This window comes from Pinus tabuliformis, chromosome 4_2 (genome assembly GCF_031772625.1).
Source record: "Pinus tabuliformis cultivar Carrire ecotype Pingquan chromosome 4_2, CPIR1, whole genome shotgun sequence".
NCBI lineage: Eukaryota > Viridiplantae > Streptophyta > Pinopsida > Pinales > Pinaceae > Pinus > Pinus tabuliformis.
In genome coordinates, this window is record NC_142304.1 from 988,211,053 (window position 1) to 988,225,841 (window position 14,789).

General features: G+C 40.2%; 1 protein-coding gene across 1 annotated transcript in view; it reads right to left on the reverse strand.

Moving 5' to 3' along the window:
• LOC149172988 (Di-glucose binding protein with Leucine-rich repeat domain-containing protein) overlaps positions 1-14,789 on the reverse strand; it is a 167,897-nt gene that overhangs the window by 135,627 nt on the left and 17,481 nt on the right. Inside the window, exon 4 of the mRNA XM_089424477.1 lies at positions 3,797-3,865. Within this exon, the coding sequence (XP_089280603.1) occupies positions 3,797-3,865 (69 nt within the window). The remainder of the gene's footprint in view (positions 1-3,796; positions 3,866-14,789) is intronic.

Genomic DNA, 14,789 nt, shown 5'->3' on the forward strand with positions numbered 1-14,789 from the left:
GAATAACTCTGTTTCTGAAGTCTGACATATAATAGTGAAAAAATTTCATGATGGTTAGTCTAAAATCAGTTCCTGAGTTGTCTAATACATTAAGGAATTAATTTCTTGAGTTGAGCATTCATCATTAGGCTTATTTCATGTTTTAATTGTTGGCTATAATAAATATATCAGATCTGATATAATTCCGGAAATCAAATCATAACAAGCTGAAATTCTTTTATAATTCATGTGGGCAAGTTTGGAAAAATTTCGATAAATTTTTGGCATAAAGATATCATTGACAGCTTACTGTTTTCATTGTCATATTGTTGTTGTCGTAAAGTTTTTCTTATTACTGTCCTAAAAATTAATTTATGAAAATTAAGTACTCTGTCATGGAATTGTGATAAAATGCATATCCTTTGTTTTATAAACTGAGTATTCTTTGAGCATGTGTTGATATTAATTAAAAAGAAGTTTTTGTTCTCTTTGAGCTATAACTGTATCAGAAAGATTTGAAATAAGCTTGTGTTCTAATTGTAATATCTTCAGGGTTTAATTTTGAGTCTTCATTTAATAAAGCGAACATTTCATTTGGGTATTGGAAGTTTCTGCGACATAAGCATCTTTTCATCCTTGAATCTAACTTCATCTCATCTTCTCATCATCTAGTGCATTTGCATATAAGTTAATTTTGCATAAATAAAATTTACTTCCAAGCATAAACTTGGTCGATAGAGAGATAAGTATTCATCCATCTTTGCTTGAGTAGCTTGCTTTTAATAGTACTTAAAACGGTGACCTTGCAGTGGTCAGAGCCACAGCTCTCTGTAGCGCCAGAGGCACCGGGTATGTTAGATTTTCAGGAGAGGTATCGTTAATCACACCTTAGTGTGCTTCACCTTATCTTCTTTCTGCCAATTACTACGAAATCAGGCTCAATATAGAAAGGATCGAAGGGTTAAAACTTAGCTAGGCATTTAACTAAAATTAACCAAGATTCTTGCATCTCACATTAGTTGTAGGGTCTGCATTTCATATAAGATAGTCATTCATCTAAGCAGTAGTTGCTAATCGATTACTTAGTCTTAATTTCCTTAGCAAGATCGTTGACTCCATAAGGCACTAGTATCAATTGTTTAAAATCTAATCAAATCTTATAAGTCTTGTTAAATCTTAATTAAGTACTTGATCGTTTCACTGTGTCTCCCGAACTGGCTGGTTCCCAACTAGTTCTTCTTCATTCCACTTTTCGATAGGGTCTACCCCCTTTAGCCTGTTGTAGGGAGACAACTTAAACGGAGGGATTGGGGATCAGAGTGACAGACCCCGATCTGCGTCGTTGTCGCGGTGCCTAGACATTCTGTGCGACAACACACCCCAAACTGACGTTTCTCTAGGGAAGATTGTCCAAAAAAATTTGTATTTTTGTATGACTGGTTTCTCGTGTATTCCACTACAAATTTTATTTGGTGAATGGTGTTGTTTATGTTTATATGTATTACTTTAAGCTAAAGAATTTAAATTTGTTGTGTACACGTAACAGTAATAATTAATTGAGTTAGTAGTAGCTTCTGAGTAAAAATATTTCACACGTTTTAGTTTTTCTTTAGTTATCCTTCCCTCCTTACTTTTATTATTACCATTAATAATAAAAATTATTATCTTACTATGAAATATTAATATATATTATTATTAATCTTAATCTTGCCCCTTATAATTTTTATTCATACCTACTATTATTACTTATAAGTTATTATGTATAGATAACCCGTAATGGCACTAAGTTTCTTCCTAATTCTATTTATTACTATCATTATTCTATTATTTCTCTTAAATATTTCATCTCTTAATTGGTTATCCCCCAGCCCCATTATTGATAATATTCTTCCTTATCATGATTTGATTAATAATAGTTCGTATTGGTATTTTTAGAAGTTATTAATTGTTAATAAATATTGGTATTTATTATCATTATTAAATATTTATAGCCCCTTTTATAAGTGGTTATTGATCACTCCCCCCCACCCCATTCTTCCCTTTATTATTCTTACGTAATTTTATTAATAACTTTATTACTTTACTTCCTATTATTTTAATAAATTAAATATATTTGACCCTTTCTATAATTTTATTATTAAATTATTAAATATTTCCTCTATCTTAAGACTTTTTGGTTTTCCTTAGATTTTAATTAGATATATTTGACCCCCTCTATTTTTATTATTAAATAACTATTCCAAGAATGAGTGATATTAGTTATTATTTACTATAATTAAGGGTTATTTTTCTGTTAATTTTTTTTTTGTTTTTGACCTCTTCAACGGCTATTTTTTGACCAGTTGACTTGCTCCTCTTGATTTTTGGGTTCCTCCTCTCCTCTTTATTTCTCATGATGAACCACAGTTGGTGGTTTGAAAAGTTGACACAGAAATTTCTGAATGTGATAGGTCCGGAAGATGTAACTCAAATTCCGAAATGTTGAAAAATAAAATCACAGGTATTTTAACATCTAGAAATCTATATGCAGCAGTAATAAAACCAAAGAGAGATCACTCACATGTCACAACAGATAAACACCCACACGTGGCATGTCTACTTGAGAAAGCCACACGTGTGATCGCAGGAGAGTATGAGCAGTTGTACAGGCCACACGTGGATACACAAGGGCTTGAGCAGGCCAAGAGGTTTGTTGATTTTGCTGGAAGAATTTATCTCAGGTTTCATTGTAATTCCCTTCTAAGTTCAGAGGGCTATTTTCCCTGGTTAGGGAGCCCATGATTTCTCTGAAAAATTAGATGATGAGAAGTTGGAGAGTTAATTTATGTTGCTGTCTTGTCTGATTTTTTCTCAGTAATTTTCTGTTTTGAAATTCACTGCAAATTTCTGAGTTAAAGGTGCCAAAGTAATTTCTGTTTGTAGTTTTTAGAAATTAATTTACAGCAGAAATAATTTACTGCATAGAGAAAAATTCTTAGGGTAAAATAACTGCATGACACAGTAAATCTGCAATTGGCACTTAAAAATTAACAACACAAAATCACTACAAGAATGTGATCATGACATAAAGGTTAAAAGCAAATTGTAAACCCATCAGCCACATGAGTAAACTTGAAAACTGTTTTATAATATTTTTAATAAGTTTCTAATAGATCTAAATCTTATGCTCTCAAGTACTGATAGCAATGATGCTGCATAAGCTATAAATATTAAAAATCATAGATGGATTGTTGAATATAATTATTCTGATAGATTTTTTTACAAGACATAAATGTATGCTTTGCTACTGTCCGTCATTAGAATAATAAATTTAGTTAACAAAAAGATGGATTAAGGGAAAGAAATAGTGCACAAAAACGCTACCTCTTTTCCACACCCCCACCCGCAACGTGAAATTTACTTGAGAATCTCATAACGATATTTTGAAGCACTGATTTTATGTGAAGTTGTGAACTACAGAGGTGATACTAAATAAATATGACAGCAAACATGGCGACATTAGTCAGAAACGGTACTGATATTCTGAAGGGTTGTCCACTTTCAATCATATGCGTAACACACCATTCCTGATCTCTATAATCATCATGAAAATATGATTTGCTTGATAGAGAAAAACACTGTCATTAAGGATCAAAGGATGCTATGCTTTTTTATTTCAACTAAAGCTACCATGTTGTTTGTCAACAATTTCTATGTGTCTGCTTATGATAGAAATTAAAGGCACTACAAGTGCCATGTTGTCTGCCAATAAAATCTACTCTTCTGCTGATGGTAAATATTACCGTAACTAGAGGCAGCAAACAACTTTGATACTTACACCCTCCTAAGAGATCCATGGCCAAGTCCTGGAGGAATACTTCCTTGTAAAATGTTCGAACTCAAGTTCCTGTAATTACATTAAATGAAGTGAAATATTGTAAGAACTCAATACCAATAATAGGATATATCACTTTTGAGGTAGACATCTCTGATTATCCAAATGAAAACAAGAAGGAATTTTATAATATACTGAATTTTTAGAGACAACATAAACAGGTAGGATAAGATCATTTTATTAATGTCCAATGAAGAACCACAACAGTAGGTCAACGGGGCTCAGAAGTAGAACCAGCATAAGTACAACTCTGAACACTAATTTACAAAAAGAAAATAGAGATACATTAAGTCCACATTGCGAATAGAACTTATAGCAGAGAACCAAGTTTCCTTATTCTGCAACATGAAATGCACAACTCAACCACATAGATCCCAAGAAAGAAGTTCAGAGAAAATTAGGGCATCATAATCAAGAACTGAAGCATGTAATCACAGAATTCAGAGCAAGAACTGATTTAGAAGAAACCACTGTTAAAATTTGGGTACCAGAGGACAAGTGGTTCCCTAAGGCTTTGATCTTCGGCCTAGGGAAAAGTGTCCAAATTTATTTTTTACTTTTTCTCCTAAAGTGACTTTTTATAAGTGGTAAAGTTAAATTCTAATTTAAAAGTGACTTTATTAAAGTGAATGAAGAAGTGAAATTAACATAACTTCTACTATTATATCATCTGCCTGATGAATGTTGTGAGGTTAACATTGTGTTGAGGCGGGAGGAGGGTCTACAGCGGAGATGGAGCAGAAAGTTGAATACGGCTAGCGGCTGCCTGTCTACAGCACAATGATGCAGCTGGCTGTACGCAACAAGTACACGTCCTCTGAACAGGGTAAGGTTACACCTTATATCTCCATCACTGTCACCGTAACTAGGTTTTTACCGGTTTACTGTGCCCATTTTTACCTGCTCCGCGGTCGATGTATAGACCTCTGGCTACCATCGCCCGCTCCTCTAGCTGCACTCTCCCTTGACGATTACCACAGGCAGCTGGCATTTTGCGTTAACAGACAGCAATGGACCTAGATCTCGTGGATTACTCGGAAGAACTGCTGGTGGAGGGTTCTGTCTGGTCAAATCCACATTCTGTTAACCTAGACCTGCATTTGTATAGTAGCGAGCTGAACGAGACCATTTCCAGTCTCCCCTCGATCTCAAGCCCCTCTGATCACCCGATGATACTGCCAGATGACCCCCCTAACTGGTCGTCCCTCTCCACTCCTCTGTCGTCTCCGTCATCTCTAGGGTTTGCAACGGGTTGTTTTAACCCTAACCCTCCAACTTCATGCCCTGGTAAAACCTCCCATCCCCCCCAGTGCGGTCATTTCCCCGCTCCACCTGTTCCATCATCCTTAGCAATCTCCCTGATTACGCCGCGCTCATATGTCCGGCAGTTTCACTAACATTCCCCCTTTATTGGAAGCCCTTCCCGTCGACCCAGCCCCTCCCCCCAAGAACGCCCCTGAATTGGAGAACAATTTCGATCACCAGGAAGACTCTACCGCTAAATCGAGGCCTTGCAAGAAAACAAGATGCTTCAGGACCAAAGCTGTTGATACTTTTCTTAGACTCGAAGAGGACATCTAGTTAGGCGATACTATGGATTTTGCAGACAGGGTTTTAGTCGGAAGAATTCGGGGACGAAACTTCACGGCGGCTTGATTAAAAACTTGGGTTTCAGAGGTCTGGGGACATCATTTAGCCGACCTACCCACTATATAGACCTTTGTGAAGGGGTGGTTTGCCTTACGTTTCTCCAGGCCAGATCACACGAACTGGGTCCTATCGTCATACTGGCACTTCAAGCATGCCCCTGTCCTCCTAAAGCGATGGTCACCGCTCTTTGATCTGGACACTGAGCAGATAGGCGTTGGCCCGATCTGGATCAGATTACCTGGGCTCCCGTTACACTTCTGGTCTGAAGACATATTCCGCCGCATCGGGAACTCACTGGGCACATACATGGAATATGATAAATCCTATTTATCCACTGGCAAGATGGCTTTCGCTAGGATTCTGGTGCATATGGACACCAGGGGAGGCTTACAAGAATTCATCACCATACAATGGAGAACATACACTCAGAAGCAGCCACTGGATTATGAAGGTATACCCTACAAGTGTCGCAGATGCCACAAGGTTGGACACGTATACAAGGATTGCCCCCTGATCAAAAAAAGGGGCCATCAATTGGCGGAAAAAGACCAGGATGCTCGTACAATTCAGGAACAATCTCAACCTGCGATGGAAGTGGAAGAACAACCACATCAAAGCCCAGCAGATGCAGACAAGGCGCACGAGAAAGAAGCAAGGAATAAGTGTGGGAAAGCTCTACTCCAGCCTCCCTCCCCTCCCCCGACAAGAGCTCAAGCGGCTACAAGGGACGCTTATTCCACAAGTACGACTAATTCTCCACTCTCTTTTGCTTATTCTGCTTTTGTTTCTCCTATTTTGCCTACTTTTCCTCTGCAAGACTGGATCACAAATAGTTCGGCTACCACCCTTAATGTCACTCATCCGTCATTTCATCCTCCCTGGTTCTTACATCAGTCCCTTGTCATTCAGCATTGCCCAATAGCGCCCCCCCTCCCGCTTACTCCTCCTTCCAGCGTTCCCTCTCCCAGAATCCCTCCGCCACTTCCCTCGCCCACCCCCTCCCTTCAGAATCTCGTTACCCCCTTCGCTCTCGAATGCGCTCACAAGGCCTCGACACCTAGGATTTGGAACAAACTCTACTCCATCTCTTCCTAAATCCCGGGGTCGTCCCTCCCATCTATCCAAATCCAAGCATCAGGTAGTGGAGGAAATAGCATTTGGCAAATAGAAAACCATTGACTGGGCCCTTAGAGTGGAGCAAACCCATAACATGCCCCCTCCATGAAGCTGCTCTCTTTCAATTGTTGCGGGATGGCTAGCTCGGATAAAAAACTAGCCCTAATGTGTCTATTTGCTACAAAAGCTGTAGACATTATCTTCCTATAAGAAACCCTTGGCCCTGTGAGCACCATCACTCCCCTTCTCGATTCATGGCTACCAAGTTGGTCTTTCACTCATTAGATGCTACGGGAAGATCTGGAGGGATAACCTTAGGCATCTGCAGTCAAACCATCGAGACTCTGAGAATTTGTGGAGGACATGGGTTTTTGGGAGCAGACATTTACTCGCCTACTCTTGAAGAAGACTACAGGATCATTAACGTATATGGTCCCTGTCAGGATAGAGCCGATTTTTGGAGGAAACTGCTTAATTCATCACTCCAACAAGATAATATTATCATGGGGGGGACTTGAATTTATCCTTGGGGTATGCGGAATCATGGGGCAGTCAAGCACAGGTGGATGGGTTGTCTGGTCTCTTTGAAAATCTCCTGGAGGACCATAACTTAATTGACATCCCCTCAGCCAAATTGCAGCCCACTTGGAGGAACAATAGATCAGGGGAAGCAAGCCTAGCCAGACACTAGATAGATTTCTCATGAAAGAATATTTGGTCAACAGAAGATCCCGTATCAGAGAATGGGTTGGCTCTAGAGGCCTATCAGATCATAGACCCATCTACCTCGAGCTGCAGGAAGAAAGTGACAAACCAAAGGCCCCGTTCAAATTTAATTCCACATGGCTACGGCATGTAGACTACATAAAAATGGTGACCGAATTTTGGAAGGCCAACCCTCCCGGCTCAGCAGGGAACCTAATGAATGATTTCATGCATAACATGAAGGAGTTGAAGTCCCTCTCCAAGATTTGGGGTAAGAGGAAAAGGGAAAAGGAAGAGCACCTTCTCATCACAGCAGAAGAAGAAATATATTCATATGAGGAGGTCACGGAAGGAATCATACCTTCACAGGAGCAAAAGGATAAATACACCGCATCACTGCAAAAGAGGACACAAATCCTAAAAGATAGAGAAGAGAGCTGGAGACTCCGGAGCCGGGCCATCTGGCTGAAGGAGGGGGACGACAACACTAAATTTTATCATAAACATGCCAATGGGAGGAAGGCAATTAACACAATTTGGGAGCTTAAAGATACTCAAGGACAAACTGTTCAATCTTTCCGAGAACTGGCATCACTGGCGAGCACTCACTTCAAAGATATCTACAAGGTACCTCCCATTGCTACTTTGGCTGAAGTGATGCGAATAGCACAACTCTTTCCCAGTTTGTTGACCAGGAGACAGAACAAGAACTCTCACGAGAAGTCTCACTTGAAGAACTAGAAGCTACTTTGAAATGGCTCAATAAGGACAAAATCCTAGGACCGAATGGATGGGCAGTGGAATTTTATATTGCCTTCTTTGAAGTCGTAGGGACTAACCTTTTGCGGATCATATAGGAGAGCAAAAGGAGTGGAAGGATATCGAGCGGCCTCAAATCCACCTTCATTGCACTTATACCCAAAGCTGACAAGCCCTCCTCCTTCGATGACTTCAGGCCCATATCCCTATGCAACTGCATATATAAAATCATAGCCAAGATAATTGCCAATCGAATAAAGCCTATCATGTCTCTTCACATCTCCCATGAACAATTTGCCTTTCTACATAAAAGGCAGACACATGAGGCGATTAGCACTGCACAAGAACTCCTACACTCTGTCCAGCTCAGGAAACTTAAAGGAATGATACTGAAGATAGACCTATCTAAAGCTTTTGACAAAGTCAATTGGCTATACCTCCGGATCCTGTTAACTCAACTAGAGTTTCCTTTTACCTTTATTAAGTGGATCATGAGCTGTATCACCAATGTCCTTACAGTGTTCTCATTAATGGATCAGCTTCCCCCTTTTTTCATGCTGAGAGGGGTCTCAGGCAGGGATGTCCTCTATCCCCCCTTCTATTCCTGCTCATCATGGAAGGACTAAGCAAAACCATAGCAGAAGACCACAAACAAGGGCAAATCAGGGGCATCAAAATCACTGACTCATGTATTTTGACCCACTTGCTCTTTGTTGATGATGTTCTCATATTCCTCAAAGGGGGCATGGGCGACCTCACTTCTCTACATCAAGCTATGGGCACTTTCAAAAAGCTACCGGTATGGTATTGAATGAATCTAAATCCACTATAACAGCTTCAGGATACACCCAAAATGAACTACAATTCGCCCTCAGGAGATTCCCCTTTTCTACCCATCCTATAGAAGAAGGTATGAGGTACCTTGGCTACCGCCTGAAGCCGTTTGGTTACAAAATAGCCGATTGGCTCTGGCTAATCACTAAGGTAGAAAAGCGTCTGAACATATGGTACCACAAATATCTGTCAAGGGCAGGCAGACTGATATTGATCAAAGCAGTATTAGAAGCAACACGTGTTTATTGGATGACTCTGGCCTGGATTCCTAGGGGTATACTAGACAGGCTGCAAAACATGTCTTGTCGCTTCCTATGGAAGGGGAAACAGACAGGGAGAAATTTTGCTTGGACAAGGTGGGAATCCCTGGCACTGCCTAAAAGATGGGGAGGATGGGGGATTAAAAGATTAGACACCTTCTCCAAAGCACTTGCAGCAAAGCTGGGCTGGCAGCTACTCAATAACCAAAGTCTATGGACGAAGGTTGTTGTATCTAAATATATCTCCCCTTCGAATCCACTTGATTGGATTAGACGAGCTCACCGACCCAGTGGGAACATATCTATCATCTAGAAAGCAGTAACAAAAGCCATGGATCTGATAAGAAATGGATTGACTTGGAGAATCTGATCTGGCTCCCTGGTGTGCATAGGAGAAGACCCCTGGGTTGGCTATGGCAATGCACACAGAATTCCCGAGGAGTTGAAAACACACCTTGCTAAACAAGGTATAACACATATCTGTCACATAGCCGATAATGGCCGATCCTCTCTGACCTAGCAGGCTTGGAAAATAGAATATGTACTAAACATCCCACCGCCCTGGCAACAAGATTGGAGAGACTACATTACTGCATTAACAAAGGCCCATATCACGATCATTGAAGGGGATGATGAGCTCATATAGGCACTAGCCAAACATGGTTTTTATGCCCCCAAGATAGGATATCTGGCCCTGATGAAACCTTATAAACCGCTAGCCTCTGAGCCTTGGTGGAACCTCATATGGAAGTTAAAAGCGGCCCCAAGAACGAGGTTGCTTCTATGGTCTATACTAAACAATAAAGTCCCGACGAGAGAAAACCTAATGAACCGATCCTTTTTCAAGGCCTTTTTGGTGCTAACTGTGCAAGAATAGCAATGAAGATACAGACCAACTATTTCTGAACTTCCCTATATCACAAGACCTTTGGAATAGCTTTACCTCAGCGTTCTCCATTCACAGTCGGTGGCACAGCAACAACACAAAGGATGCATGGAATAACTAGTGGAAAGATACTACAGGCAAGGAAAGGAATATTCCTCTGCTCATTTGCTGGGCTTTATGGATAGCTACGAACCAAGTTATTTTTCATCAAAAGCCCCCCTGATGGCCCTCCATCCTAAACAGAACCTTAGCCAATTATCATTCAATCCCAGACGACTCCTCACAACCACAACACAGGATTATTGAGCCAATAGTCATCAACACCTCCATACCATGGGCTTTTTTCAAAGGATCGGCTCAGGAAACGGGTTGTGGGGGGGGGGGAGCTATATTACACTTATCAAGTTCTCATTCCTTCAAAATACAAATGGGATTGGGCGAAGGAACAAACAACTATGTTGAAACACCTCATTCAATATGCATTATATAAACAATGCACGAACTTGCAACTATTTGGTGATTCAAAATTGGTTGTCAACTGGATCAACAAAAAACACATCTGCAAATGCATATTCATTGAAGCATATTCTGGACGAGACTCATAGACTTATTTTGTCTTTTGACTCTTTCACTTGTCACCATATTTACAGGGAGCAAAACTCAGCGGCCGATCACTTATACAAGGAAGGAGCGCTCAAGGATGATGATACTTGGTTGATATGCGAGGAAAAGGATGGTGCTGCCTACCAGCACTATCACAGACCTTTCATAGACCCAGAATCTATATGAAGCATCATTACAAGGGACTGATTTTTCATATTACTTTTTTTTTGCTTATGTTGTAAATATTTATACAGAACTTATGTTATGGCACCATATCCTCTCTGCGAAGAGGCCAGAAGCTCTCCATTTTTGTTGTCTTCTAATCAGCTTGCTCCTTGCGCGGAGAAATGCACTATAGTTTTTAACTCTTGTTTTGGGCAGGCAATGCCTCACTTAAGTAATGCTCTGCATATACAAAATGTAATTTTCCCCTTTAATGAAAATTACGACTTTTTCCACGGGATAACCAAAAAAAAAGTGAATGAAGAATTAGAAAGTGAAAAAGTGACTATGGAAATAAAAGGCTAAGTGGGTCTTTATTTAAGTGGGTGAGTTAAAAAATAGAAAGTGAGAATTAAATGCACATTTATTCTCATCCCTAGATCTAAATGAATGTCAACCATTAGATCTTAGGGTAACCCAAAAGATCATTTAGCAAATAAAAGAAAAAGAGAAGAGGAAAAGATCAATTCATTCTTTCATGAGCATTTGAGAGAAAGAGGAGAGAGCAAGGAGAGAATTTCTAAGCAATGAGGAAGTGAAGGAGAGCAGCAAGAAGACATTTCAGTAAATCTGGGCAGCAGCATTTATTGTCACACATCCCAAGGAAAAACCGTACAACAGGAGAAAGGCACAAAAATCGAGGAAGAGACAGCAAGTTTTGGGCACATTTTTCGAGGCTAGTTGTATAGCATTTAATGTTGTTTTATTGCTGTAAAAATTTATGTTTTGGTTGTTTGCTGATTGGCACGATTTTCGAGGTGGAGTTCAAGCATGGAAATCGAGATAAGTTGTAATTTGTGGTTGCTGGAATTTTCACTGTGTATTTTAGTTTCTCTGTAAAATCATTTTCAGAAATAAAGAAGAGCTCTCAAATTGGTTTCCCCAAGAGTTGTAGGGGGTTTTTCCAGGGTCACATTAACCAAAAATCACTGTGTTATTTTTTGTGTGTGGCTGTCATAATTTTGTTGTATTTTATTTCTGCAATTTCAGCAATTGTGAAATCTCTAAATTTGTGTTTTTAGAAAAATATTATTATTTCCAGATTTTAGAATTTTTATCATGCTTGGATTTACAACTTAATGCATGGAGTGATAAGGAAAACTGATAACCAGAGTGGGGGTTGAAATTTCTTCAACAACTATAATGTTTCTGTTGTTTCTCACACATAAACCTAACCTAGCAAAGGAGATTGTCCAAGGAATGCATCCGAAAAACTTTGAAAGTCCAGGTTGCAATCAAGAAGAGTAATCTACTTAAGCATGGCTCCAACTTGACACTAGATAACATTCTGTGTTAATTGCAAAATAACTTAACAATTCAAGAAATAAATTGAAACACTAATAGATTGGACAAATGACAATCACCATCATTATAATAATGTTATACACAAAATAGTTGAAATCACCAACTCTGCTTCGGGAAGACTTGAAACATGGATTCTTCATCATTAGGAGCTACAGAACAGATCCATCTACGAAAGACCTAGAAGTTAACCAAACTTATCATTTGGCTGTCTCAAGATTTTGGCTCCATGCCAGCCATTTTTTGGTCTATGCGAGTAAAAAATATCAAAAAGCTAATCATACCTGTTACCCACCAAAAATGGGTGACCCCATAGGAGAATTTTCTCCTAGAAATCTCTTCAGCCGGCAGCCAACAGCGCTTGGCAACCACCGATGTGGCCAATGTTTTGTGCCATTTCATCTTTGCCCTTTGAATCAGTCATATAGTAATATGTCCCCTCACCCATTTGTCAAGAGCATATGTTCAAAGGTGGGCAATCCAACCCGAAAGGAATGTTTTTCATTATGCAATCAAGTGCTTATGCTTGTTTTTCATTGGAATTTTGGGCATGGATTATTGGGTGACCTAGAAGAAGGATTTTGACCAAGGTCTTGTTCCCTCACCTTAAATGGGGGGTTAATCCTCAACCCTAGTCTCGTGAGATCTCCCCTACTAGCCTATAGCTTTAGGGAGGGCACCACTCGGGAAACCCTAATTTTGGTAGTGCAGTCTCGTTTTCCCATTCCATGTTTTCACTCCCCTCCACACATTACAAGCCCTATTTCATCATCTTCCCTCTATGAGTCCACATGACCACTAGGTCCACAAAGCACTAGCACACCCCCTCCTTGTCCACATTTTTGGGTTGGGCCTCGAAAACGTTGCCTCGATCGTTGATGCAGCTAAAAGAAAGTTGAAAGCATATAATGGCCACAAGCAAGAAATAAAAGAAAATAATATTATAAAATGCAAAAGATGGTCAGGGCATTATAATAGCACGTGTGAAAGTGTCAAACATGATTTCTACCCCTGATCATTATGGCCATCACCCTAGTTCCTAAGGCCCATGACTGCCCCACATCATTGAGAAACCCATGCACATGCCAACCCCTGGTGAGCGATGAACTACTCCACCTTAAGTGGGTAATCACTGCTTACATCATACACAACAAGCTCTCATTTCTTGGAGCCTCGATCAGTAATACAAAGAAAAATCAAGAAACGACAAAAGGAAAAAGAAGAAGGGTGGAAAAACATGTTGATTATGAAAATTTCAAGCCTAAAATCCTACTGCAGTAACTGGAAATTATTTTTCTAATTGTTTATTAATTTAACAATTTATCTGCTATGGAAATACCAAATAAATCACACTGCAACCTTCACAAATAAATTGTGGAAGACAATAACGTTGGAACTGAGATTATGCTAGCACACACACATCAAAATTAACACAGTTATTTTTGGACAAATGTCCCCAGAAAACCCAACTTGGGAAAACCGGTGCAGCAGTTGAGGGTTTTTATTATTATGCAGCAGTGAGAAATTTTGAGTACAATTTGGATGCCAAACAATGGCTATCCTGCAGAGAAAAATACGGCAAAAATATCTTGAGGGAAATTACCCTCACTCCAAGCAATCGTGGCACTCAACTGCTACTGAAAATCAAGCCATCTAGTTGGTCCTGCGCAGGCTTTGCGTCACATTGAAGTTCCCTGTCACACATGTTGCATGAATCGACTGCCAATCTAGTCGTCTTACCTACTGCTGATAAGGAAAATGCTTCTTTGGCACTCTAGGACCCCTTCCCGGCCTCTTGAACTAAAAACATCTTCTCCATACCAAAAATTGAACTGCCCTTTGAGGATCTTGCTTGATGTTGTGCCCTTTCAGGATTTGTGCAAAGAGGAGCAGTTCGACAGTTTTCGTGGCAAAGATGGCAACCAATGGCTTGAGGGATCAAGATAGACAGGACGAAGCATCCAACTACGTCATCTAGAAGGCAAGAATGTCATTCCTTCTAGATGAGCATGCCCTCAAGACATATGTTGACAGCGTGGTAGCTGAGCCCGCGGATCCAGATCCGCTCAAAATTACAAGGAAGAGATGGCGAAGGCCAAGCGGATGATCCTCAACAAAGTGAAGGATCATTTAGTATGTCACATCTCAGGCAAAGGGACTGCCAAGGAGATGTGGGATGCCTTGTCCATGCTGTATCAAGGATCTTCCGAGCAACAGAAGATGTACTTAAAGAAGAAGATGAGATCCACGCATATGCAGAAGGGGGAACACATTGATCCATTCCTTGCAAAGATTCAAGGAACTCGAGACGAGTTGACAATTGTGGATCAACACCTCAGCCTGCCAAGATGGTGAGGCAGCCTCTAAAATTCAATGTCAAAGAATGGCAAGTGTTTGTCGAGAGCATCCTAGCCCAGAGAAAGATTGCCATTCGAAAGGGATGTGGGTCACTCTTCAGCAGGAAGAGATGAGGAGAGACTTAGTCATGTGCAAACTTGAGAAGTAGCAGCAGCAGCAGTGGGACGAACCGAAGGAGGAGGATGAAAATGCAGCCCTCACATCAAGGGCAGCAGATCAGCAGAAGAAGAAGAAGAATGAT